Source organism: Paramormyrops kingsleyae, chromosome 18 (assembly GCF_048594095.1).
Source record: "Paramormyrops kingsleyae isolate MSU_618 chromosome 18, PKINGS_0.4, whole genome shotgun sequence".
Taxonomy (NCBI): Eukaryota; Metazoa; Chordata; class Actinopteri; order Osteoglossiformes; family Mormyridae; genus Paramormyrops; species Paramormyrops kingsleyae.
This window is the reverse complement of record NC_132814.1, coordinates 5,600,316-5,627,102: the sequence shown is the minus strand read 5'-3', so window position 1 is coordinate 5,627,102 and position 26,787 is coordinate 5,600,316. Positions and strand designations below refer to the sequence as shown.

The window sequence follows — 26,787 nt, the reverse complement described above, 5'->3', positions numbered from 1 at the left end:
CATGTTTTTTTTTTTTTTTACACATTTTGATTTTATGACGTTTTGATCTAGAACTGGATTCAAAAGCTATCATCTAACATTTAGTCAATTATCCTGATAAGGGTTCTGGGATGACTTGGAGCCTTTCCCAGGCAGTACAGGACACGAGGCAGGGGTACACCTAAGATTGGACAACAGACCATCATAGGGTACACATACAATCATATATTTTAGCCAATTTAGAGACACTAATTAAACTGCATGTCTTTGGACTGCGGAAGGAATCAAAAGTATTTCCACATGGGGAGAAGATGTAAAGTGCACACAGGTGGCATGAGAACCTGAACATGTGAAATACTGTAACAGTGCCAGCCACTGAGGCCTCGTAGCCCAAGCAGGGTTAATGGTGTGAGAACACTCCCTATCTCTGCCCTAGGAGCAGGATTCTCTTATGTCAGTTGAATCACTCAGACGAAGTGAGACAGAGTGAAGTAACTAGTTGTGTGGGAGGTCTGATGTGCCAGGTCTTTTGCTGCAGCTACTTGACAGACAATCACATCACTTGTAGCAAACAGAAGAGCAAAACCAGCCTACTGTGGCGATAAAATGTAAACTGGAATGCAACAAAGTACTGTGAGTCAGACTAGACGCAGAAAGACTCCAAACAGGACTCAAAATTGTATGGTTCCATTTTATTATATATTTTATTTTTTAAGGTTGTCATTTGTTTTCAAACACACACACACACTTTGATTCTCTAATTCGGAACAAGAAACACAGGTTGTCATAATTATCGATTCTTTTTATATATATTATATATGTATATTTACCAGTGATTTTTGTCAGCATATGACATTGACAGAACAGATTTGCTCTACAATTGTTTATGGAATTGTGGTTTATGAAATCATTTATTGTTACATATCCATTCTGTTAATCTCCAACTAAAATGGAAATTAACTAAACTAAAAACGTATTTAAGACTACATTACTCATGATCTACAAGCCTAATCCCTCCTAAAAGGCAAGCGATTGTGAGTAATGTGTCTAGACCTTTCAAGAGCCCCCCACTCAGCCCTTTCAAAATAAGAAAAACAATAAGTAGGAACATAAATAAATAATGATCATGAAAATACAGTTATCAGTACATCAGCCTGGCTCCTTTTTCAAAACTGTAAATTTCCAGGACATTGCTCCAAAAGCGAAAAACCAAAAAATTATTTAATTTAAAAAAATAATAATTCTAAATTTCAGTTACATGACAGTTTTTACTTTCACCCCCAATTTCCTCCAATGTCAGCCTATACTGTTCTTCATCTCATGAGTCCTACAAAACCACAGAGTTTTGTCTGTCCGCTATGCAGAGCCCGGTGTCCCTCAGACCTGTGCCTTTACTTCAGTTCCCCGCAAAAGTGTTGAGAAATGGAACCACACAAGTTCATCCAAAATAGAAACTCAACAAATGTGAAGCTCAAGCACTTTAACTGGCAAAAACAGATGCAGTGAATGTGGACAAGTGGGGTCAAAAGGAACAAACAAGATGGCCGCCACCCTACTATGGTCCAGTGTCTTCGTAGGTTCCCTCCAATATTGAAGACAAAGGACTGGGTTCACAGGGCGGGGGGACATCTTGTTGTCCCTTCCCATCACACACCCACAGCCAATAACCAACCACCGACCCAAAACATCATAAACATGTAAATGATAAACTGTTCCAACATAAAAAAACACTACACCCATATAAATCAAAATTTATCTTGTTGGTCCTCTTGTCTGTCAAGTACTGATGGAACAACGGTCCTCAGAAAGGGGTCTTGAATTTAGAAAAGTGGTCTCATGTCATTTCAACCCCCTGAGATGACAAGGACCCCTGGGTGAGAGCATTTCTGTCTTTTTTAATCAAATCCTTGAATCAAAATTGCCTTATTGTCTTATTATTCAGGGACAATTCAGGGCTATTTTTGTTATACTTTGGAAAATGTCCTACCTGGAAAAATAGGAACCCCCTTACCCGAAAACACCCCCACACAACAATATCACACTATATAGATTTTTTTTTAACAGCTATAGAGTTTATGTTGCAGTAAATATTTTTCATTTATATCAGTTCGATGAAAGCATCACAGAGACACACAAATAATTCCAAGGAAGAGTTGTGCTATTACAGTTAATCAGAAGTATGTGTCTTTTACACCATATGTTTAGCTAACTTGACAATATCGCAACGTTTGCATTTTGGCGCTGTGCAGATTACCCTGATTATTGGCTCGCTTTGTGTAACTGTACCTGCAGCTCTCAGCTGACCATTCCCTTTGGGAATTTTCCACCTGTCTATTTCCTAAGTCACATGGATAGGAATTCCACAGCTTTGGTTTTCTCCTTTTTATGGGAATATGGGGGTGAGGGATACTATTAAAGTATAGTCAAAAAAGTCCAAAGTTAAATCCGAAAGAGAACCTGGAAGCCCATCTAAAAGACTAACGGTATAATTACCTTTTTTGTTTACCGTAGGTCTTGACAGCAACTGGCAGCACGAATAAAATAGCTGGTCTTTGGTCATTTTAGTGAAAATTAGCCTAGGGCATAGGAATTGTGTTTTATAGGATAAATGTGTCCTAAGGCCTCATCTTTAAGAGGGGTGAGAGGGAGGATGATACGATGACATGAGAGACAAAAATGATGGAAAAACTAACGGGAATTTATGTGTGACGCCAATGACGCCATGGCTGGCCCAACACTGATCTTGAATGGCTGCAGCTGGTGTTCTGTCCTCCACCCATGATCCTCTTTGTCGTCATGACAATAGCCCACGCTCACCTTATTGGTCTAAGATGACTAATCCGTTTCGGGATTTCCCCTGCTCAAGTCAAGTGTTTGGAACAGACACAGACATACATACACGCCAGTGCTAGGAGGGTCTGTATCAAACGCTGTATTGGAGAATCACTGGTGACTAAATCAAGTCCAGTCCGAACTCCTAGGGCACCACTAAACCACAGAGGGATGAGGTGACACACAGAAACCAGAAGGGAGAAAAGTAGGGCATGGTGCAGATTTGGGGTGGGGGTGCTGAACCACTTGGCATGTGGTGCTGTGACAGGTGACAGCTATGGACTAAACAAATATGGGCTGGGGATGTGCTGTGTCGTCCTTGTGCATTGAAATATGTGGTTGGGGGCAGGGAGGTCTATGTGACCAATCAGGAAGAGGAATGGAAAGAGTTCAACAGAGTAAAATATCCTAGTTGCTTGGCAGTGTTCACTATAGAGCTAACTACAACTACAAAACACAGATAACACGCATACGACATGCAAATAACACGTGAGCTAAACTTACACTCACTATAAGTGGCAGTAAATACGGTTGTTGTCAAGCTGGCTTCCCTGTTTGGTTTCCAAGCACAAAAATATATATAAAATATAATCTATTTCTATTTATAAAAAAAAAAAAAAAACGAAAAAAGGCAGCAACTAGGGAGTAAAAGAGAAAGGCAGAAGGAAAGTTAAATCAGCAACATCTGCATGCTCATTTATTCACACAGGAGCAAAATGGAGCGCACTGTCTGTCTGACTGCGAAGGGAAAAGCAGCATTTTCTGCTTGCCCTTCCTGAGTGCAATCACCTTTGAGATGGAACAGCTAGCGGCCTTCAACCAAACAGGACATTTTAGTAGCTGAAGTCCATCACTCTATCAGACGTTTGTAAGGCCATTGTGTGTCATTGTGTGAACAAACAAGGGAGGCCAATACCATTCTGCCTGTGCTCAGTCATTACTTGTTGAATGATTGGATACAGATATTCAACTCGTTCAAATAAGATATAGAACTGTAATATATATGTGTGTATATATATATATATATAGTCATTCTTCCCCTGGAAAAAAATTCGGGTACAGCTTTGCCCCAACTGAGTTGATCAGTCTCTGCAGATGTTACCGATTCCCCAGTGGCTGCACGCCCAGCTATAAGGTGCCATCAAGGACCGGCTTCTCAACTTCTCAGATGGATTTGATCATTCCCCCCCCCCCCCCCCGGCAACACCGCCTCCTCAAATCTGCAGGCCCCACAAGAAGTGAAAACGCAAAGCTGTGGATGGGAATGTGCTTGTAGTTCCTTTCAACCAAAACTAAGAATTCCTTGTTTTCAAATCTTACTGTCAAGAAGCAAAGTTTTTTTCCTCCCTTCAATTCACTCTCCACTTTACATTTCAAGCTCCTACGCTGCAGAGCGGAAGAGCCTAACCTGGAGGTCACATCCTCCCTAGCTGGTTTCCCAGCTAACAAATACCCATCACACATCAGTAACAATACAAATACCAGATGAACAGCAATTCTGAAAACCAATTTCTGTCCATCTTCCTTCCCCGTGACCAGAATAACGTTCTGATCAAAATCTTGAGTTACCTGATATGCCATCATATGTCTGTTATATTGTCTTACTGAAATGTAATCTGTTTTTTGAGACATTCTTTTACATACAAGGTATATAGACAGCATAATACATACACTGCTATTGAGGAATGTTTTAAGAGTTAAGACACTAAAATAACAAAATAAACGCATTTACATATATTGGTCCATTTCTACTGTGGCAGTTTACAGAAAGCAAGTTCGCGATGGAGTGACATCAAACAGCCCCACGAAGTCTGACCAACAGCTACATATGACTATATCCGGGACAAAAAAAAATTACCGCTTCAGAGCAAGCAGCGGCTCAGTCAGAGACTTAAATTAAATCCTCTGTACAAACGGAAAAAAAAAAGAACACCCAGAAGTGAGAGAGGGGAGCGAGAGACACTCCGATTAACAGGCGGCAACTGAAACCTCAAGCCAAAGTAAACAAATACAAAAATTTTAAAAATTAAATAAAATACAAACACACACCCACATACAACCTACAAAAAACATCTCAGAATAAAACTCTACAAAGACTGTATATATATATATATATATATATATATATATATATATATATTAATTGAATCTGGTGCGTAACAATAATCGCGTTGTCTTTACGTTAAGTAACAACAATGGGAATCAGTGTTACTCACAGATAAGAAATGCAGGAGCTATTTACAAGGAGTCGAAAGCACAGACTCACAAGACAAAGGGCTCCCAAGCTGGTGGGGTGGTGTGAGGGTAGGGGGTTCCAGAAGGGGCACATTTAGGCTCTGTAGGGTGCTAATTAATCAGTTGCATGAGAGGTGGGTAATTTTCTCTTTCATCTTGGGTTTTTTTTCTTGCCGTCAGGAGCCAGGGCAATTGTGAGTGCGGCTTCACACTCAGCTTAGCTGCTGAAGTAGACTGCAAAGACAGACACAACGAGAGGGCAAGAATCAGAACGGCGTCTCAGGTGCGATCACCAGCACACTGAAAATCTTATTGAAATAACATAGCAAAGAACAGAGCGCCTTGGATCATGGCGGTTCTCTTACCGATGATGACGATGAGGACGATCACGCAAATCACCCCCAGGATGATCATCATCTGGCAGAGGGAGAGGAAAGATTAGTGTAAGCATCCCATCAATGATGATCCACCGTGCTATCTATCCCTTTCTTCCTTTCAGAAGAATTTTGTGAAATTGAAAAGTATAATCATATTTCTGTATGACCCAGGCATGTTTGTTCGAAATCTGTTTCATAGTATGACTTCAAGTTGTGGATTTTACTGTATCTCGACTTTAAGGACTCTGAGCTCTCAAATGGCTCCCTTCTATCTAAGACCAAATATGTAGCTTTCAACATCAATCTCCCTGGTCTTTAAGTGGGATTAGGAATAATTTCCAGACTTCTCACTCTCCTACAAACACACACAAGAACAAACCTTGGCATTCTTCCACCAGTACTTATTCTTGAGCTTGGCAGCACTGGTCTCAAACTGGGAGGCTCCAGCCTGCAGTGCATCAGCCCGATCATCAAGCTCTGACAGCTTCTGGTCCCTCTCCAGAACTTTGTCCACGTTCACACGCATGATGTCCACCACCTAGGAAAAGACGGATACTAGTACCACATGCAAGACACAGTTTGGCAGTTCACCATGACATCAATACGTGTCTATATACACACAAGTGAGGGAGGGCGGGACTACATGGTAACCCACTCTGCCATTGGTCTACGCAGTGTCACTCACCTCATCCACCTGTGCCTGTGTCTGCTGCAGGCGCCGATTGCTGGTAAGGTTGGGAGGGGCCTGGCTCTCTCCAGCTGCAGGGGCAGCAGTGGGAGCTGGAGCAGACCTGTCAATCACATGGAACATAACATCATCCAACTGGGTTGTGGACTGTTTTTTTCTTCCTTAAAAACGTGACCAATTTCCAGCAACTTTTTAACTCAAACCCCCTATCAATTAACTTTAATGACACCTTTGGAAAGCATCTAAAATCAACTGAAACAACCCGACTCCCTAGTGTGTACAGATCTATGCAAGTATCTGTCAGACTTAACAATGATCAAGGGTTCTGCCTGGGAACATATTAATTTATCATTGCTGAGTTTTGAAGTTTTTTATAAAATGGTGGCCAGCTGTTAATCCACATGCCTGACTCCTTATCGTGCCTCAAATGACAGGGGCAGTTAACAGCAATCTGGGACTCCAGTAACATGCTGCCAGTGCACAGATAATCCTGACGCAGAGGGTGAACTGGCCCAGAGAGATTCCAGTCAAACTTGTCATTTGTCCTGGTAAGAACCTCTGCTCAGTTGTTATTCTGAGCCACTACGCAAAGAACTATGTCTATAGATCCTACTAGTGATGGCAAAAATGACGCCATTTGCCATATTTTTTGATCCCACTTACTATACTCTTTTTTTCTTTGTACTACATATTTCCTTTCAAGCGCAATCCTGGAAGCAGGTAGAAAATTTCACTAATAATGACACTTCACTGATCCCTGTGGAGAAATGCTCTCTTTGCCCACCAGGACACGCATACAGGTGAGAGCGAGCTTGGCAGCGAAGGGCAGCCACCTGCAGTTTTAGAGCCTTGCTCAAGGGCCCACAGACGCGACTATTCTGCTGAAGCTGGCCTTAAACCACAGACCTTCTAACTGCAGGCACAGAAGCTCAACACACTGAGTCACACGCTGCCCCCAACACTATACACACGTGTTATAAACTTGAAACTTGATTACCGTTACCAGAATAAAAGCCTCCCTCAGAAACAGCAGAAACAAAGCCAGAGGCGTACTCTTTTTATACCCAAATACCACTGAAGTGCACAGTTGCTGGTAAGAGTTAAACTATCTCCCTGATACTGTCATATCAGAAAAACCTCCAAACAAATACGGACATAGAAACCAATGGGGGTTATGGGGATTTGTAACCCCCAATATTTAATTTGGCTTCATTCATCCCCCAATAAACAGACCTTTGTATTTACAGTATCACACTGTCGCCCCCAATGTCAAACTCTCTCCTACACCACTGATTAAAAGACCAGACATCGCATGAGTCTTTTCATTACACAAATACAGCCACACTTTCTGTAGTGGTGGAGCAGAACTGGCACACATCCTTTGAGGGATTGAGGCATCAGCCAATCCTGGCATTTGGACACCAGCTGTCATCCACCTGCTTGCACCAGGAAATATACCACTCCTCCAATCAGAGCTATCCTGAACAGCACCAACCCTACAGGGTGCAAAACAATCACACTAGTAGTATCAGCAAAGCAAGTAAAATAAGCATGAGACTCCGGGCGTATGGATCTTCAGTAAGCTGTCTTTGAAAACAGACGTCCCCAGTCATCCGGTGGAACAAAGAGACTGGATTAGGTTAACAGGGTGATGGGGGATACTGGATCAAACAAGGTCAATTTTTGATAGACAGGCATACTGTCCTGAATGTACCCCTGCCTTGTACCCTATGCAGTTTGAAATAGGTTCCAAGCCCTTCATGTCCCTCTTTGGGATAAATAGTTAAAAGGCACATGGAAGGTCAGAAGTCCCAAGGCTCTGGTTATAGTCTAAGATAGCAGTGCATAACGCTACCATCTCTGCTTTAACAGCTATACACTCTCTTCATATAGCCACGAATGAGAATATGCTCTCAGAAAAAAGGGGGCAGAAAAGATCTACCTTTGCTTGTCACTGGGGCTGTACTCTCAAGAGTCTGCCAATTGTACTTTTAGCTGTAGGTAACTGTACCTTTTAAGGAACATTTCTGTACCTTTGATGGTACATTAATGCTGTTTGTACCTTTGGGATGTACCTCAGAGTCCATTTTTGTACCTTAAAAGGTACAATTACAAGGGTACAGCCCCAGTGACAAGCAAAGGTACAAATTTTATCTGTTTTTTTGAGAGTGTACTGTAGATAAACTGTTAAACCAGTTCTTACAGTGTAGCGGGTAAATTGGGAGCACAGGGTTTTGATTTTGAGTCCCTTAAAGCAACAGGGATGGACCTAAGGCAAAAGCAGAGAAAAGAATGGGAACATAAAGTAGGACTTCTTACCACAGTAGATTTTACGGGGGAGTAATGCCAGGAGGGAAGCTCATGGGTTTTTATTAAATTAAAGTCTCTGTTACTGAATGAACAAAGTACAAAAGACCATGATTCAGAAGCCATCCGTTCACAGTCGCGAACAGATCTGCACCAGTCATGGTGGCTCTCATCACCAAGTCCATACTGACACATATTCCACAGTGACAGTCACACAGAACTTCAAAGTCGACGTATCATTTTTAAAGGCCACAAAATTACTGTTGCTTCAGTAAAACAATGAAGCAATAGCGCTTACGCACGGACTCCAGTGTGTGGCGGCACGGGTGGTGTTGGGGGGGGGGGCGGGGGGGGGGTGAGTATTATACCTGCTGTAATGCCCAACTCTAACCATTAGGTGTCGACAGAACCCTGCATAAAGGTCACCTTTACTAAATACCACACTAATCCTTTCATAATAATCCTTGATCTGTTTGTATGCGTTTTGAACACTAGTGTGGATAAACTGATAAACCAGTTCGTGCGATGTAGCAAGAAAGAGAGAATACAGGATTTGGAGTCCCCTAGAGCGTTAGGGTTCGACCCTGCACAACAGCAGCCTTCGTTCTTGGTGGTACTGGCGTGTTTTTTCCGTGTCGTTTACATATACTATTCTATTTTTAGACTTAAAATCCTATCCTGTCCCTTCTCACCTTCAACCGGGTAGGCAGCCATCATCGAAGACATCAGAGTAAACAGTGCTAACCAATAAAGACAGAGAGAACAAACGCGCAGTTATCGACACATATAAATATTTATTTCAAGAATCGACTCAACATTTCTCCAACTGTCATTTGAAATATACCTGACACCGCCTCTGCTCTTATTATATGTCCTCACGACTGGAGGCGTTTGGTGAGAAAAGACAAGACGTTTGATTAAGTTGCTCACACACTACCGCAATTTGTCACGCATCGGCGATTGCAATCCAACAACCTATCTGTCCCTGAACTGACGGCTGACGGCGTAACTCATAAGCTGCACGTCCTTGACCGTTATAGGTCGGGTTAATATTTCCACGCTGTTTTCAATACAGCTCTAAAAGAATCCTGTTTTATATATCATATCGATATAGTGTGTTTTATTTTGCAATGTTGCTATATAGTTCTTTATAATGCCACACTAAAACTGATCGGAAATATTTGCAATAGCACATATAGGCCTAGAGAGAGGGATAAAAGCAAAGTAATCTTATTTAGCACATTTATTACTAGTTGTCCTAGTAAGAGTGATAATAATGGGAAGAGGAAATAATGTGCATAATTGGCTTAAGAAATAAATGGTAAATTGACGGACACAAGCAACTGAACAGGGCGAGGCCTACTTCGAAGGTGTCCATTTCTAATGTCATGTGCTTGCAGGCCAGACAATCAACACTGTTTGTTATCGGCACGATATTTAATCATTATTCCAGGGTAGCAAGAGCAATAAACGACTGATGTCCCGAATCCACCTATGGCAAAGACGAACGCAGAAGCATGAATTAGGAATTGGATGGCAAGACTACGTGTGACTACCCGAACTATGTCGTATTCATGCTATTGTATTTAAGACAAACAGCGTCCTATTCTTGTTATTAAACAAAGAAAAGTGGTGTTTAAATGCAGCTGACCTAATTTCTGGAACAGCTCCACAGCACCGGCATGGATTTTATTAAATTTATTTTGAACGCTGTGAAATTGACATCCTCAACAGCTAGGCCAACACCCCGAAACATAATGCTCAACCATATGACAGGAAAAAGAGAACCATTAAAGAAGCCACTCCAAAATAAACAATTCAATAGAAGCACAACTTATGGAGCATATTATGCCAAAGTATTGCCCTTTAGATATACCGAACTTGCAGAACAAGGGGACAGCTTTATGCATACAGAGACCTCATATTTAATCCCTCTCAACTGCTTTTTCCCATGTTATCCTTCCCTTTCCAATAGGTTCTGTCAGCTGTCCTAGCGGCAGAATTGCTCTCCGTCACTTAAAATTACAAACACCACCGTCATCACCATTAGTATCAAATGCATGTCGTTTTAAGGCAGGAAACGATTTAAGGCCTCACATGCATGCACTCCGACGGGTTTAAATGGTCCACGGTTCCGTCCACACGGATATGAACCGCCTGTTGTAATGTGAAGCCCGCTGTACATATATAATACGGAGGACCGACCCCCGTCACAGCCATCTTTCTCTCGCTCCACACAACACCTGCGCAGCGCCCAGACCTCGCACCACCAGCACGAATAAGACACGAATTAGAGGCTCTCATAGTTTCCAGTCTAACTGAAAAATACCAATTTGGTTTAGTTTTCTAATAGATAATTCGTAACAGGGATGAGAGACAAACACCACACCCCTCCCCCATCTCTTTTACAAATATCGCGTAGCAATAAGAACAGCCACCTTCGTTCCAGCGAAATGTTATTTTTTGTGGAACCAACACCCGTCATGCAGAACAAAAGAAAATCGATACATAGTCTATGCGTTATATTAAAATGCAATAATTACATATGCAGACACATTGCATATAACTATATATATACGCCCTTACAGCCATTTTACTTGCTGCAATGTACATGAGGTGTTTTCATTAGAAAGACAAGTGTCGAATTACTTTGATTTAACAAAAGAAAAAGCCAATCAATTCAAATCAAACCAGCCCATTCTGTTAAAACATGTTTCAAGACAGTGCCACAAATATATCTGTTTATTACAACTGGGAAATCTTTATCTAAAACCGTGAATAAATCAATATAATTTATGAAATAGAAGGTGAAATAAACAACCAATTAAAATATTCGCTAAATACCAGCTGAACTGTTCTATTTATAGACTATTGATACATTTAAGGATCACCAGGACGAGACATCTTAATATGAAATGTTATAATAATAACAGCAAAATTATTAGGCTCAGACTAAGACGTGAATTGCTCAATTAATTTTCACTTTTATTACCCTAAAAGAAAATAATACTTCTTAGCAAAAGACAAACATTTCTAATTCTAAAAAACATGCAAACACGAACTCAATAAAATTGCCTCGTTTTACAGTATACTCACATCTCTTATTGTAGGGTTATTGACGTATATAAATCCTAGAAGAGTATATGTTTAATAGGATGGAGTGTGGGTTGTCTTTTTTGGTCCCAGTCTTCTTGTCAGCTGCTTTTCTCTTCTGTTAATTCTAAATGAGGGAGTGATAATTATGAGTAGGACGCGTTCTCCTTTTTTTTCTGCGTTCAGTTCACAGCCTACGCCGCACCTCGTCTATGGATATTTATTATAGGAGAACCGCTACCGCTAGTCTTCGCCGTGTCACTGTGTATATATATATAAAAAAAATAGCAGTGTGGACTAAGGGAACAAAGATGGCTTGCTGACGTCATTCGTCATCCGGGAAGCTTCAGGTTGAGAGGGTGGCAACCAAAGATGGGAAAAGCATTAAAAAAGCTTGGCTATGGATAATACGGCGATATTTCTTACACTTCTGGGTAAATATTAGAATACAATGGCATGCATACATCAGCCTTTAAATCACGGTTTGCATTTGTTGTTCTGATATGATATCACATGGGATAATTGCAGGTGTTGGGATATCAACAAAATGGCGGCCCATGAAACGGGGGGTGGGGTGACGCTCGTCGACCGGACAACGTTCAATTACTGTAGAAATTTAATTGTACTTTATAGACAGCTCCAAGTTAATACTGTAAAGAAAAGGTTAATTCACTTGAATTTGAGCTAAAAACGAATAACTAACGTAATTAAATATTTTATTTTACGACACGACGATTAGCATAATTTCCCATGAACCCTATATCTAAAACACTAATTAAGGTCATGTAAAAATATTGTGGCAGCGGTGGGATTCGAACCCACGCCCCCGAAGAGACTGGAGCCTTAATCCAGCGCCTTAGACCGCTCGGCCACGCTACCTTATGCAAAAACGTCGCTAAATATTTTTAAATAAAGAATTATACTTTTATCTTGGCTAAATTGTTCTTTATTCTGTTACATCTACTCTATTACTGTTGACTGTCTTCCTGTTTCTAACATGATTTAAATACTTGGTCATGTTAATGGTTTTGTTACGACAATAATACGTGTATCGCACAAACTTTACCGTTATATTTTTCTTTAATTGAATAAAAATTCGAAGTATACACTAAAACTTGACTGATTCTGCGAGTACCATTACATCGCTTTAATTCATTCGCATAGAATTGTATGTATTTTTGTCATGTGCCGGAAGAAATGTCCATATTTGGACAGTCACGAAATCGCGCGTGCCTACACGCCCACTCAGCGACAGACAGGCGGTGAGCCCCTGCGTAGGGATACCCGCCTGGAAGTTTCGTTCGTTTGTCTAACATGAATCTGAACTGACAGTGGAAAGAGACGAGGGTCCAAGAGAATAAATATCCACCAGAAGTTAATAATGAGGAATTAAACGCCCAGCCATTCGGTCATATTACAAATTATCTTGTGCCGTCCGTACAGAATGCATTCAAGTAGTACCCAAATTCAAAACAGCCCTAATTATCAGTATGCAGATGCGCTGCAATCACACTGAATTCTAAAAAGGTAAAGTGCAAATTATAAAAATGCATTTATCGACCCGATTACTAATCTTAATGGAACCTACCTGAAAGTAAAGGCTATACACATGTATAACAATCAAGAAAAGGCAATTATTGAAAAGGCAATTAAGATTAAGGATACGCGCAGTGCCAGACACGATTTCAAAACGTAGTTGTTTGGTTATTACATCGCTTAGGTTTTAAACGTGGCCTCGGGTATTAATGAGCTGGATGTAAAGCAATGTAACAATCCTGGGAGAAAAACCCACAGCTCCGACGAAAAATGAGCAGGTTCTGCGGATTGCAACTTAATGCAAATTCGATACGTTAGGCGAAGCAAGAAAAAAAGATGACCCAGTTATTTATAGATCTCGACTGATTCAGCCGCCTTTGTAATTAAACGGACAGCACAGGCCAATTCGTACGCTTGTACTGGTGAGAAAACCAACAAAAATTCTAATGTAAATGAAAGACGCTTATGTGATAACTCCACGTGATCTACTGAAAAGGTACCCGTTTCTCATAAGATTATAAAGCCGTGTATAGGAATCTGTCAAGTAGGCATTTTACCCACAGCTTGTAGCGAATGGAAATATTTTTATTATGTGTTACGGAAGGGTAGATACAAGCAAGAATTATGGGTTTTATTTACAAAGCAAGACAGATCTGAGAGAAAAACAGAAATGCACGACACAAACATGACGCACACCAGAAATCATAATCCACAAATTACACATACAGGCGCGCACACACACACGAAACCAGCTAAAAACCAAATCCAATCCAAAACATTTAGAACAGGCGTCCATTTGGCTTCTCTGTGGCATGTGATTAGCCACAAGGCAGGATAGCATGGTTAATACCACACAAAGCCAGCTGGTGGGAGCAATTACCCATTACAGTTAAAATCCAGCTCAAAGTACTATAGTGATTCCAGCATCAAGTGAACCACTTGCTGGGAGGATCTGCAAGTGTCAGTGGTCCCTTCAGCACATGCCGTGAAGAAGCCCATCGCTGGGCACTAGCCCTACAGAGTAGGTGTGCCCTCATGCATTCTTGGGGTTGTAGACGGGCGGAAGGACGCGGCGGGAGTTGGCACGCACCCAGGGGTGCTCAGTGACGTGTTGTAGTGGAAGCCGAGCAGAAGGGCTGTGGCGCAGCAGCCTGGAGATCAGGTCCCGTGCACCTTCTGACACCACCTTGGGGAACTGCAGGTCCACCTGCCCCAGAGCAGCACACCGGCATGGAGGTTTAACCAAAAATACATTCTTGCACGGAAAAGATGCACAATGGTACACGACACATTCGCTAAAATCTTTGACACAACCCACTCAAAAATGTCCATGTGACATCTGTACTAACCACTACCTCCATCATGCTACGATCGATCTTATTTCCCTCATTGGTTAGTGCTTGCTATGGACATTACTGTTAAAAATCTAAATTCTTTCCAGGGTGTTCATTCTCTACTCCAACAATTTCCATGCATTTGATGCCCTTACAGCAACGTTTTTAACAATCGAACTACTACAAGTTGCCCGAGTCACTGCAGTTATGCGCCATTCGTACGTTTGAGTAAGCCACCCTCATGAAAAGATCAGTGTCACTTCAGAACAAGTTAATTCTAACTCACTAATCAGGGGAGTGCTTGTAGTACCAAAGAACTTGCATTGCAAAGCCTGTATCATTCACATTCACAACCAGTGACACAACAGGTCTAGTAGGGAAGGGACATGCTGATATATTTGACTGGGTTTTGGTTCTTCTACAATTGACACTTGTGAATTCTTACTGCAATATTATTGTAACCCTGGGACTCAAAAATCCAGCAACTTCACCAAAACAGCCCCGACTCAAAACCCCTCGTCCAGTCACCTTGGTGATGCGTTTGTAGGTCTCTGCATGACTGGCGCTCTCAAAGGGGGGGTTCCCCACCAGGCATTCGTAGCAGAGCACCCCAATGCACCACAGGTCCACCTTCTCATCATGTGTATGCCCCTCAATCATCTCAGGAGGCAGGTAGTCCAGTGTGCCACACATAGTGCGCCTCCTGGAGGAGTGGGGGCATGGGGTCAGAAGGGCAATGTGTAGCTGTAGCATCAGCCATTGGAGTGTGAGTTTTAGGGAACAGACACTGGAGCATCTTAAATGGAAGATGGCAGAAGAACAGCCCCCTGGTGGATATGATCAAGCATTTGTCCCCAGTAATAAAACAGTAAGTACCTTACCTTCCTAAAGGAAAGCAGATATAAATACCTTCTTAGTAGACTAAGTAGGTTTTTACCAGGGGTGTCCTCACCGCATGGATGGAGCATGGACAGACCAGCCAAAGTCTGCAATCTTGAGCTCGCCCCGGAAGCCCAGTAGCAGGTTTTCCGGTTTGATGTCTCGGTGGATGACCTTCCTCTCGTGGCAGTACTGCAGCGCATCCGACAACTCCTCCATGTACTGCGGGGGATGGGGAGATTGGAGGAGCAGGTAACAAAAGCACACCCTCACTCACGATCCCCATCACCCTGGATGGATGGATGGATGAATTAGAATGTTCTGTACTCCTTACTCTTACAGTGGATTGTTAGCATTTATTTATTTTTAATAATTGTTCCGCAGTGCACAGCATGTACACATGCTCATATGAGATTTATGAGCTTGTGGTCTAGGAATTCCAGGATACCACCCATCTAGTTTCCAATTTCTACTCAAGGAAATCTGCCTAAAACATGAGTAGGAAGCCAGAGTCAACAATGCACCCCCTCCCCACCCCAGAGTAATGCTTCATTACCGTAGCTGTTCGCTGATCATCAAAACGGCCGCACCGCTGCAGCTCCTTATACATCTCACCACGTGGGGCATACTCCAAGATAAGGAACACACGTGTGCGGTCATGGAAGTAATTGTAGAAGCGCAAGATGTTGGGGTGCCTTAAGATAAACAGGGAACAGAAGAACATAAATATAACAGGAAATCTATTTGTAGAGATAACTGCCCAGAACAGTCAGGCATCAGCAGTTTGCCTGTTTAATTCCACCACGCCAAGTAAATCGACTCCCGACTTCCTCAGGCCTAACCTAAGGTGGGACTGGATCTCAATCTCTCTCCGAAGTTGGTGTTCCACCCCCTCCTTCTCCATCTGAGACTTGAAGAGAACCTTCAGAGCCACGATGAATTTCAACTTCCGCTCCCGTGCCAGGTACACATTCCCAAATTTGCCTTTGCCAAGCGGGCGGCCAATATCAAAGTTCTTGATGGAGAATTTCCTGGTTGAGGAGAGGAGAAGACAACTGGAGTGAATTCAAAGATAAAAATCACCTTATCAAAATTTCCAATTTGTAAACAAAGGTAAGCTAAAAAGGTACAGCTGTGACCATATTTAGTGTTGTGTCACTGAAATCAGGAACAGCTTAGGCCAGCACCTGGTTCACAGACAAAACCATAAACCCAGTTAATTTACACCAAAGAATCAGAAACAAGACTACAAAACCCCAATAAGAAAATCCTAAGACCAATACTAGAGATCCAATTAAAGGGCACCATTTCCCTTGATACTCACTGGGCTTGGGAGTCACTGCTCGGCACTCTTCCAGGGCCTGCAGGAACCAGAAATAGCCTATTTTAATGATACAGCCTCAAGCGCTGTGACACCCACAGTGTAAGGCACCATACAGAAGATGAAGTAAGCCCTGGCACAAAGAAATGAGAAACAAACCCTGACACAGCTGAACGATATACGAAGTACCAGTGTAACATTACATCTTCCATGTCTGATATTATACTGCTAGGGTCATAGATAAATTGTAGACATATATGAAGAACACACAATTTAACAATCGTATGCAAAAATTCAAGACTAACCTTAGCAAAAGAGGGAACAGCTAAATGTGTTAAATTTGGCCTATCGATCTGCTGGTGTTACACCTCCCCTCCCCTCCCCTCCCCTCGATGGGCAAATATTACCGATGGCACTATCGCCCCCACCCAGACCGGTAAGTTTTATTGCTGGCATCCTATGCATTGATCAGTATGTTATTGATCTTCCATCGTTTTTAATCCCCTCTCTTCTTTTTCAACTCCAAAAACAAGCTCAAATGGCCCAATTATGCCCCCCTCCCCCCGACTCAAGTCAGCCTAGGGTCTCCAGGTAAGGTAGCCCGTCCCTGGATACACTATAACACTGTGTGTTCCAAGACATTCAGTTAAACATTTGCCAGAAAACAAGCGCCCCACAACTCTGATCAAAATACGTGGTTAGAGAATGGATGATTTTCGAGGAAAACATTTTTGGGACATCACTGGCACACAGGCCGGACACTTCATTTGCAAGAAATTCAACAAACGTGATGGCCAGAGAAACTTGACAAAAGAGCACAATGTTTAGTTTTTCAGAGAACACATGAATATCTCGTATAACCAAAACGAAGACACACTGTTCCACGGTTCAGCCAGTTATTAAGTCAAAAGCAGTTTAAAGTTATTATTGTTTAAATTTCACATCTTTAGATGTTCCGTTATGCTTCTCATATAAATTCTTACCACGTACCTGCGAGCGTAGCTTTACTGCTGACCTCAGCACCAGGATTTCGCAGCACACGTTGGGGTCCAGCCAGACCAACCGGAGTGGTGAGCTAGGAGTAGCAGCCCCATAGCAGGAAGACCGTTAACCAAGCAATTGGAGGCGTTCAGCAGGAAGACAGAACAAGAGAATAAAACCGGGTCCCCCCTCTTGCCAAACATACCTGTCTCTGAGGTGCTTTTGGGTCATAATTCTCCTTGTTCTATAAGGAACAGAAGCACATGAGTGATTTAAAATTAAGATACAAATCGACAGGAAAAAGGTGCAACATATTACTTATTTTTATTAAACACAAATGGGGTGCAGGACGTTAGGGGGCAAATGGCCCTCATTAACCACATTTAAACCATAGACCTATGGCTCGAGAATTCACTCATGTTCGCCAGATTTAGCAATGTAATCACGTCAATTAGATGCAGCGTCTAACCGGCTAGGCACGATCACACATCCCGAAAACATAACACAGCCGACGTTTCTAACAGTTAACAAACCGAATGTAATGCTAATATAACAGAACCCTGACTAGTTTGTCAAACCAGTCAGTGGTTAACGGTTTATTAGGCCTAGACATATTGTATCTGTAGTTGTTCACTTCAACAAAAAACTAGATACTAAACAAATACATCGAAGTGTCATTAGGCCTAATATGAAATTCAACCGAGTAAGTTATAATACCATGGTCTATTCGATATTTCCAGAAAGCACACATATTTCAGTCTGTCGCTCATATCAAAAGCCACTTTACAACGAAGCGATTTAATAATTAAAGAAAAAAATCACCTGCATTTTGACCCACTAAAACACCACCGTCCTCCTTCACGCTCAGCCGCCAACTTTTTCAAACGCCACAACCGCTGCTTTGATTGGACGATGACATTTCATATGACCCGCCTCAACCGGAACCACATGCACGTGACTCCATGCGGCCCAGGGGGCTCAGAGCTGTGATTGGCTGTAAAAAAAAATACAAGCCTGGCCAGATTGGTTCATGTGGGTTGGCTTTAAGAATGAATATAATGGCTATGGGTATCTGGATTTTGACCTGCTGTTGTGGACGACTTTTTGAAGAATATACTGGAAACACAGAAACATTAGGCTCACTGCAAACCTGTAATGCATAAGTTATGAATGGTCTGGGTTGTCTAACTAGTCATAGGTAGTCAATATTAGCATTATGCTGTGCTATATATGCACTTTATATGTCTATATACACAGCATATGTAAACACACCCCTTTCATATTACATAAATTGTAATGACTGGATCACGCTTGGTCAATGTTTTCTGAATTGCAGTATGCATACTTTTAATATGCAAATAATTTTATGACTATAATATACCTACATTTGCTAATGCACTCTGTATGTTTATCCTCGAGTATCCCAGGCGGTAATTTAATGCTTGATTCTCAATTATCGTTTGATAATTATAAGTATAATGTTCATTAATGATTATGTAAGACAGACAGCTGAGCCAAAATGGTTTATTATATAGGCTATCATCAGCTGAATAAAACTTGCTAAAAAAAACTCACAGAATCTGTTCTAAACAGAGAAGACTGATAAGCCAGGTAAATCTAACATTCACCAAACAGATTAACTGAATGACAGTGTTAGCAAATCCCAATTACAGATAGAAAATCAGCAAGAATTTACAGATAGTTAAAACGCGAGCGGAACAAGCAAAACAAAGGGTGCCATTACTTCTGTGGGAAGGCACACTGGACTAGGGTCTTGACTCCTCTCGCGAGATTATCGAAGATCTTTGCTTTAATTTCACTTCATTTACTTTTGTAAACTACACTTTATCCAGTGACGATAACATAAAAAAGGGAAATGCGGAAATTCTGCATACACTGGCGAAGAAATAATGGAAAATACTGAACTTAGTGTGAACCCTAGAATTTCAGTAACGGGATTTGCTAAACCAATAGAAACATCTGCAATCCTATAGCATGGTAATAAGACAGGCGCACAGCCTTTCGGATACACAGGAAACAGAAAAATAAGTTCTTTATTGTCTTTAGTCATGTCTCTTTTCCAAAAAAAATTGAAAACTGAGATTCTGTAGAAGTGTGTAGCACCCCCAGAGGAAATTATTTAAGTAGGTAGCAGTCAAAGAAAATCAACCGTGATGGAAATAATATATTTAGAGGAATACATGTTTCCTTACAGCGTTTCTGCAGTATCGTCAGTGAGGTATATCCTTACCTGTTACTTCAGAAATGAAGTATCAGAACGTGATGAATGGAGCTAAATGAGTTGGTGATTAACCGCTCTTGGTTTTAGGAGAACAGCAACACTTCTAAAACCCCATTCTGATTATCACTGACGATACCTTTACAAAGAATAACTTAAAGTGTTCTCTAATACTTTTCTTGAGCAGTTCTTTTTTTTCTGTGGTACTTCGCTTTAATAGGGGAAGTTGTGATAATGAAACAATTATTTGTGCGGCGTTGTTTTTTGATTTGAAAAGAAACAGCGTTTAAGTTTTGTTTTGGGGATTTATTTTGTCGCTTAATGTAGCGTTATTTATGCTCAGTGACCATATATGTCACATGCTCGTACTGTTACAGTTTTAGTCAAGTGTGTATCGATTACTAGCTGTTGCTTCAGGGAACGATGATTGGGGATGTGACAATTCGCTCCTGGGATTATGATAGTTGTAATACGCCGATATTTATTGGCGGTAAATCAGTTAAATTATGTATGCGGCATATGACGGACTTCCGGGGGCTTTGTGCGTCAGACGAGGTGGCCGAGTGGTTAAGGCGATGGACTGCTAATCCATTGTGCTCTGCACGCGTGGGTTCGAATCCCATCCTCGTCGAGTTCCCTTTTCCAGCATCTTCTATCGCCCTCTTGCTAAAGGAATGTTCCCCATGGCCCTTGTCCACTGTGCTCTGCACGTGTGGGTTCCATCCCCATTCTCTTTGGTTTCTCTCTTTTACTCAGAAATATGAATTAGCAGCAAATCCCGATGGCTGGCACCTGTAAGTGAGTGGTAGCGTGGTCAATTTGTAAGCTTATTCTTTCTGCACGTGTTAGTTAGAAACCCGTGGTAGTCACACAGCGATATTGTCCGTAAAATACATCTATGAACATAAGATAACTGCAATGCTCGAGAAAAAAGGCATGTAAATATTTAGCTGCATTTTAGTACTTTAGTTGCAAGGGTGATGCATTCACAGTCAAAAAAAAGTACGTAAAGTAAAGGTACCGCTTTTGTCTGCGTGTTTTCGTAACGGCGCCGTGGCTTAGTTGGTTAAAGCGCCTGTCTAGTAAACAGGAGATCCTGGGTTCGAATCCCAGCGGTGCCTTTTAGAGTCTCCAATCTCCTCCAATCTGAGACTTGCGAAAACCAGCAATTTGTGTTGTGGGCATTAATCATCCATGCTTCATGAAGAACAGCAGTAAGAAGCCCGTTAAAGAAGTTTCCCTAAACCACGAAAGGTTTTTATCTGAATTTGCGCAGGGCAGTCTAGCATGAAATAGCTTTACAAAATTTCTATTAGAAAGGTAAATGATCGGTTATATAAAAATGATTAAATGGCAGCGGTGGGATTCGAACCCACGCCTCCAGAGAGACTGGAGCCTAAATCCAGCGCCTTAGACCGCTCGGCCACGCTACCAGTGGTATTTTGCGGTTGCAAAGCCTCTATTAAATATATTGTTTCCGTTTTTATTATTTAAAATTTTTTTTTGGAGAACGTAATGTTTTGCTAGTGGATTTTCAAAATAATTATACAATATTAATCATTTCTAAATTGCCCCTTGGCATTGCAACGATGCCGTACGTAAAGATTGATTTTTGCAGAAAGCGTTTGATAGGCCGGGAAGCGCTGAAGGCCGCCACCTGCTGGCATACATAAAATGGTCTTGTTTACCGAACATGCGCAGTCCGTTCGTTCCAGTACAAGATGGCGACCAGTAACGGAGGGGGAATGGAGGTGGACGGAGAATCAGGTGAAAGATTCTTTGTTATGTAAATGCTAATCATTCTGGCTGGTGTCATGCTTCACCAGAAAGGCTGTTAGCACGTGAGTTGATTAATGCGCGACGGGAACTTTGAGAAACAGATCCGTAAATTCAGTGACCCTATCGGTTAACTCATGACAGGCTAGTTGTAGCTAAGCTATTTCAGTCCGTTTAGTCTTTAACCAGCAACGGTGTTATAAATATCATGGGTTACTTGCTACCAGGAAATGTTTGGTAACATGGCAGAGAGCACTTCAAACCACGCACGCACGTACGTACAGTGTAATGAATCACAGTCATGAGAGTGCTGCATTGTCAGTAGAAAGAAATGTTTCCTCTCAGCTGACACAGAGGGCCAGGAAACCCTAGTGAGTTCACGGTAGATTAATACTCTGTCATGGTAAGCTAGCTAACAGAGTAGCCAGTATTGCCATTAAAAACACCACAATGAGTGTTTGTGCCATCTCTGCCGATGACACTGATGTTGGCCCTATTTCTAATGTTCCCACTGGGTATCTAACAGGAGACAATGTTTTGAATGCCCTTCTCTCTCCATCCAGCCAGCCCCGGGGTGATGGCCTCGGGGGTGACGGGGAGTGTGTCGGTGGCCCTTCATCCACTTGTGATCCTCAACATCTCTGACCACTGGATCCGAATCCGTTCTCAGGAGGGCCGGCCGATGCAGGGTATGTGATGATGTGTTTCTGTGCCTGGTTGCGTGACTTCAGATTGTATGTGACTGCAATGCCTTCTCCTGCACAGTGATTGGTGCCCTCATTGGAAAGCAGGAGGGCAGGAACATTGAGGTCATGAACTCTTTTGAGCTCCTTTCCCACACAATGGATGACAGAACACACATCGACAAGGAATACTACTACACCAAAGAGGAGCAGTGTAAGGCTGACCTCACTGCACTTAATGTACTTTTTGTATGGGTGGGTTCACTGGACTAGTACAGACATATGCTGGTGTAAAGAGTATCGTTCTCCATCTCTTGCATTTTCCCCTTATTCTCTCAGTTAAGCAGGTCTTTAAGGACCTGGAGTTCCTGGGTTGGTACACGACTGGCGGCCCTCCTGACCAATCAGATATCCACGTTCACAAGCAGGTGAGCACCTGCCTGTCTTGCCATTTAGCTTGGCTTCTACAGTTCACTAGTAGTCCAACATTTTGTAATTTTCTAATATTGGAAGTTTGACGTGTTTCCACTTCACCACTGTGGTTTATGGAAGTCTGCTACATTCCCAAAATATGGTAATACCAATACCAGTAGTAAAGGTTTGTGCAGTTAAAGCTTTATGTTGTGCTGTATGTCTCCATTCCCTAAAGCCGAAGCTCCTACTTGTATATTACGATGCATAATAGATTATGGGCAATGGTGGCTTAATGGTTTGGGAAGCACACTTGTAATTGAAAGATTGGTGGTTCAAATCCCCGACCAGCAAGGCACCACTGAGGTACCCTGAGCATGGTACTGCTCCCCAGGTGCTGAATTAACTGCCCCTGCTATGTCATGATGTCACATATGGGTCAAATGCAGAGGACATATTTAGTTGTTGTGCACTGTGTGCTGTGGTGTGTCAGCAATGACCACTGATCACCAAATTCTAATTGCAGTGGCCAGCATGGTAACAGTTCTTGGTCCCTTTCACTCTAGGTGTGTGAAATCATTGAGAGCCCTTTGTTTCTCAAGCTGAATCCCATGACAAAGCATACAGATGTGAGTCCCTCTCTGTCTAATTCTTCCCGCTGTCATTTTTCTCTCTCTGGGACAAATATCACTTTTTCTAGAAAAAGGAATTAAGTGTAGATTATTAGCAGTTTGTACTTATAGTCTGTGGATATACAGTTGTCAGAAATACAGTGTTTTTAAAAGGGGTTCATTAAATATAGTTGAGACATTTTGTCCAAAGGAAAAACTTCACCTGCTTCCCATCAGTGAGGGCTGTCTGCCTCTCCTCTGTGGAGCCCATTCATCCCCAGGGAATCGTGTTCTGACCTCTTTTGTATAAGAAAGGGAGACAACCTATTTTTTTTAGCATTAAGGATTATCTTAATAATCCTTCATTAATGAACATTCATCAACAGACTAGTATTCAGAGCATGTAGCTGAAGATTGGTTCTTTTTGGTCACAGTCTCTGTTTCTCCATACAGCTACCAGTCAGCGTGTATGAGTCTGTGATCGACATTATCAATGGAGAGGTACAGTATCGCATTAAATTAGCCACTCACTGACTTCATGCTTTACCGTAAGAGGTACATTGCTACTGTTCCTTTCATGCATTGCTTGCTGTCAGTTTGGTTCGACTTCTCACCGAACCCCTTGCATGCTGCTGGTCTCTGCTGTGTCTCCCAGGCGACTATGCTGTTCGCCGAACTGACCTACACACTGGCTACAGAGGAAGCAGAGCGTATTGGGGTTGACCATGTGGCACGAATGACCTCCACTGGCACTGGAGAGAATTCCACTGGTAGAAAACCCCCTTGTTTCCCCATGTTTTTCATGTTCCTAGTTACTTGCCTCCAAACGATAATTCAATGTTTCATAGTGGAAGCTAATGTTAATTATAGTGGTGCTTTTCCATTGACACTAACCCTATATAAACTCAGCATAAGTAGTGCTCTGACTTTGACTTCCCCCTCCCAGTGGCGGAGCACCTCATAGCACAGCACAGCGCCATCAAAATGCTGCACAGCCGAGTGAAGGTCATCCTGGAATATGTCAAGGCTGTGGAGGCAGGTAAGAGTGATACGCGTTCTGTTTTTCAATGTTTTCCCTTTCCAGAACATCACTTCACCCATTATGTCCTCTTCCAGGAGAGGTTCCCTTCAACCACGAGATCCTGAGAGAGGCCAATGCGCTATGCCACCGGCTACCTGTCCTGAGCACCCTCAAGTTCAAGACAGATTTCTATGATGTAAGTCTCAATATAAACAATTCTGACCTCTTGTGGATGGAGGAATGAATTGATAGTTCACTTATTTTTGCATTTCTCTCTCGCCACCTAGCAATGTAATGATGTTGGTCTCATGGCATACCTGGGCACCATCACCAAGACCTGCAACAGCATGAACCAGTTCATCAACAAGTTCAATGTGCTGTATGACCGACAGGGCATCGGACGTAGGATGAGGGGACTGTTCTTCTGAGGAGGCACTGGGCATGTTGCTGATACTGCTGTTATTTATTTTTGTGCGTCTGAGTGAAGCACTGGGCTGCACTCATACCCACAGAGGGTCTTTATACCCAGTTTTGTACCCAGTCATTCACTGATTGCCAGTCTTTTGCTTCAGAGTTTGCTGCCTGCCTTGGAAGACCCTGCATAATTTGGATTTTTATTGGACATCTTAGCAATTGAGTTTTCTTTAGTTTGCATAAACAATAATTTTGCAATAGAGGTATGTGTAAATTTTTACACGTTAAAACAAGTTGCAAATTTTGAAGAGATGTCTGTTAAGAAGCTGTTTTTTTTTTTTTACTCCAAAAGCCAATTTTATGTCCCCTGTACTCATTTATGTTATGTTATTAAAAGTTTGCTCTCCAGTTTTTGTATCTTCCTGAGTCCCCTCTTTATATTTCTGTTCATCAGTGTGCCTACTGGTCATTTAAATGTAGAGTTCCAGTGGTGGGCAGGGTTCTGCTAACCGCTAATTGGCAAAGCTAACTTTTTCATCAGCGAATAAGCGGTTTTCCTAACTTTGAAAACCATTAGCGGACTGATTAGCTTCCGCTAAATTTAGTTCTGCTAACCGTAAATCCACTAGCATTTTTTTCACAGGTGAACTGAATAAAACTTTAATAGTAAAAACGTTTGTAAACCCTAAAGTCATACACATTTATTCCTGTCTGTTATGAGTGTGAAACAGCCTTATCTGGCACACTGTTGGCTGACTATTTGTAAGCAAGACGTGATTGGTCAACAGCTTGTTGGGTTTAAGGTTGTCTGGGCTAAATGAACGAAGATAAAGTCTATTTGAACTGGAGTACCCTGAACTAAGCGGAGAATGGGCCTGTTTCACAAATCTGGATTTCTTGCTTTAACTGGATAACTTGTCAAATTTAGTTAAGGTTCCTTAGTTTAAAAGAACTTTGTTTTTGTTCACTTACATTTAGCCCAGACCACCTTAACAAGTTACCCAGCTAAGCCAGAAATCCTGCTTTGGGGGCCCCCTAGTTCATGGTACATGGCGCCATGTTTGTAGTCCCCAAGCAGCTTCACTGAGGGCAAAATGTTAACATGGGCCAGTCACAAAAAGAAAATGCTTAATCTTCCAAGCAAAATATTATAGAAAAAATTTAAACACAGATTCATTCTGGAGACTACAGAATCCAACAATACTAATCCTAAATATCCTATTAATTACTCTAGCCCCACAGATAAGACTCCAATGTTAAAATTTTGTCTCTCTAGGTATGATTTAAGATTTTCAGAGCCAAAAACCAAACTGAAGCTAAAACTAGCTTAACTAGCTTCATCCTATATTGGAGGACAACAATTTGTCATTATATAAATACATAAGCAAAAACATTAGCAATACGACATCACATGAGCGGTGATGACCATTTTGGCGAAGCATCTGTGTAGGGTCCCCAAAGACACCTTTTTCATTTGTTCTGATCCCACACACTGTCCTTGATTGGCTGACATAATTTGACACCATGGGATTGATCAGCAGGACCAAATTATGCAGTTTGCCGGCATGCTTTGCACCACACCGCACATATCTTCAAAGAGTGGAAATATATGTATTTGTGGATTTATTTTAATTGTGAACATCACAACCATGCAATGTTTGTAGTGGAATGCATGTTTCGTTAACATGTAACCGTGAGTGTCATGTAAAATGTTGGCTTCCCTGTCTGTGCCGCTGCTAGTATTAAACCAGAAGTGGGCGTTAACAGAAGAGCGATCTTAAAAGAACTGTTATCTTCTTCATTAAAATGACACACACTCTCCACAATACTTTTTTGCGCTCTTTATGTGCATCTGCTGCGTCAAAATCATTCTGGACCCTCTAAGGTTGTGGAGTTTGTAATATCGACTAACTTTTTCTCCCCTACGTTTGTTTACTGGAATGTTTGGTGTTTAATACTTTGTAACGTGATTGTTTGTGGTTGCTTAACAGTGAGATGGTTAACGTCTTATGCTCTTCTCAAATAAAATTATTTTTCTTTATAAAGATATTATAAAAGGATTATTTTATG

At 41.8% G+C, this 26,787-nt stretch overlaps 3 protein-coding genes and 5 non-coding genes across 10 annotated transcripts; 4 read left to right on the top strand and 4 right to left on the bottom strand.

Moving 5' to 3' along the window:
- Window positions 1-650: 650 nt before the first annotated feature.
- vamp2 (vesicle-associated membrane protein 2) lies at window positions 651-11,830 on the bottom strand. The gene is made up of 5 exons (XM_023829324.2): window positions 11,515-11,830; window positions 6,109-6,214; window positions 5,803-5,961; window positions 5,412-5,463; window positions 651-5,280 (listed from the first exon to the last, which is right to left on the bottom strand). Coding segments are annotated over exons 1-5 (336 nt in total). The 5' UTR covers window positions 11,517-11,830; the 3' UTR covers window positions 651-5,263.
- Window positions 11,831-12,308: 478 nt separating this feature from the next.
- Window positions 12,309-12,390, bottom strand: trnal-aag (transfer RNA leucine (anticodon AAG)). The gene has a single exon. It is a non-coding gene; the product is annotated as a tRNA-Leu (tRNA).
- A 1,221-nt stretch (window positions 12,391-13,611) lies between these two features.
- LOC111852950 (aurora kinase B-like) lies at window positions 13,612-19,964 on the bottom strand. Of its 2 annotated transcripts, XM_023829354.2 has the most exons (10): window positions 19,814-19,964; window positions 18,385-18,556; window positions 17,768-17,806; window positions 17,572-17,656; window positions 16,585-16,621; window positions 16,103-16,291; window positions 15,817-15,955; window positions 15,334-15,482; window positions 14,910-15,084; window positions 13,612-14,254 (listed from the first exon to the last, which is right to left on the bottom strand). In XM_023829354.2, the coding sequence occupies exons 2-10, from the start codon at window positions 18,388-18,390 to the stop codon at window positions 14,081-14,083; spliced, it is 993 nt and encodes a 330-aa protein (XP_023685122.1). In that variant the 5' UTR covers window positions 18,391-18,556; window positions 19,814-19,964; the 3' UTR covers window positions 13,612-14,080. The 2 variants fall into 2 exon arrangements, with proteins under 2 accessions (XP_023685122.1, XP_023685123.1); XM_023829355.1 differs by lacking the exons at window positions 18,385-18,556; window positions 19,814-19,964 and adding an exon at window positions 18,280-18,361.
- LOC111852960 (U8 small nucleolar RNA) lies at window positions 19,791-19,925 on the top strand. Its single transcript, XR_002840354.1, has one exon. It is a non-coding gene; the product is annotated as a U8 small nucleolar RNA (small nucleolar RNA).
- Window positions 19,965-20,350: 386 nt separating the features above from the next.
- trnas-gcu (transfer RNA serine (anticodon GCU)) lies at window positions 20,351-20,432 on the top strand. Its single transcript has one exon. It is a non-coding gene; the product is annotated as a tRNA-Ser (tRNA).
- A 416-nt stretch (window positions 20,433-20,848) lies between these two features.
- Window positions 20,849-20,922, top strand: trnat-agu (transfer RNA threonine (anticodon AGU)). Its single transcript has one exon. It is a non-coding gene; the product is annotated as a tRNA-Thr (tRNA).
- Window positions 20,923-21,152: 230 nt separating this feature from the next.
- On the bottom strand, window positions 21,153-21,234 carry trnal-uag (transfer RNA leucine (anticodon UAG)). The gene has a single exon. It is a non-coding gene; the product is annotated as a tRNA-Leu (tRNA).
- A 228-nt stretch (window positions 21,235-21,462) lies between these two features.
- Window positions 21,463-25,128, top strand: cops6 (COP9 signalosome subunit 6). Of its 2 annotated transcripts, none has more exons than XM_023829356.2 (10): window positions 21,463-21,568; window positions 22,141-22,266; window positions 22,343-22,474; window positions 22,600-22,688; window positions 23,238-23,300; window positions 23,736-23,783; window positions 23,938-24,052; window positions 24,229-24,321; window positions 24,399-24,499; window positions 24,591-25,128. In XM_023829356.2, the coding sequence occupies exons 1-10, from the start codon at window positions 21,523-21,525 to the stop codon at window positions 24,729-24,731; spliced, it is 954 nt and encodes a 317-aa protein (XP_023685124.1). In that variant the 5' UTR covers window positions 21,463-21,522; the 3' UTR covers window positions 24,732-25,128. The 2 variants fall into 2 exon arrangements, with proteins under 2 accessions (XP_023685124.1, XP_023685126.1); XM_023829358.2 differs by having other exon boundaries at window positions 21,543-21,642.
- The last annotated feature ends 1,659 nt before the right edge of the window (window positions 25,129-26,787 follow it).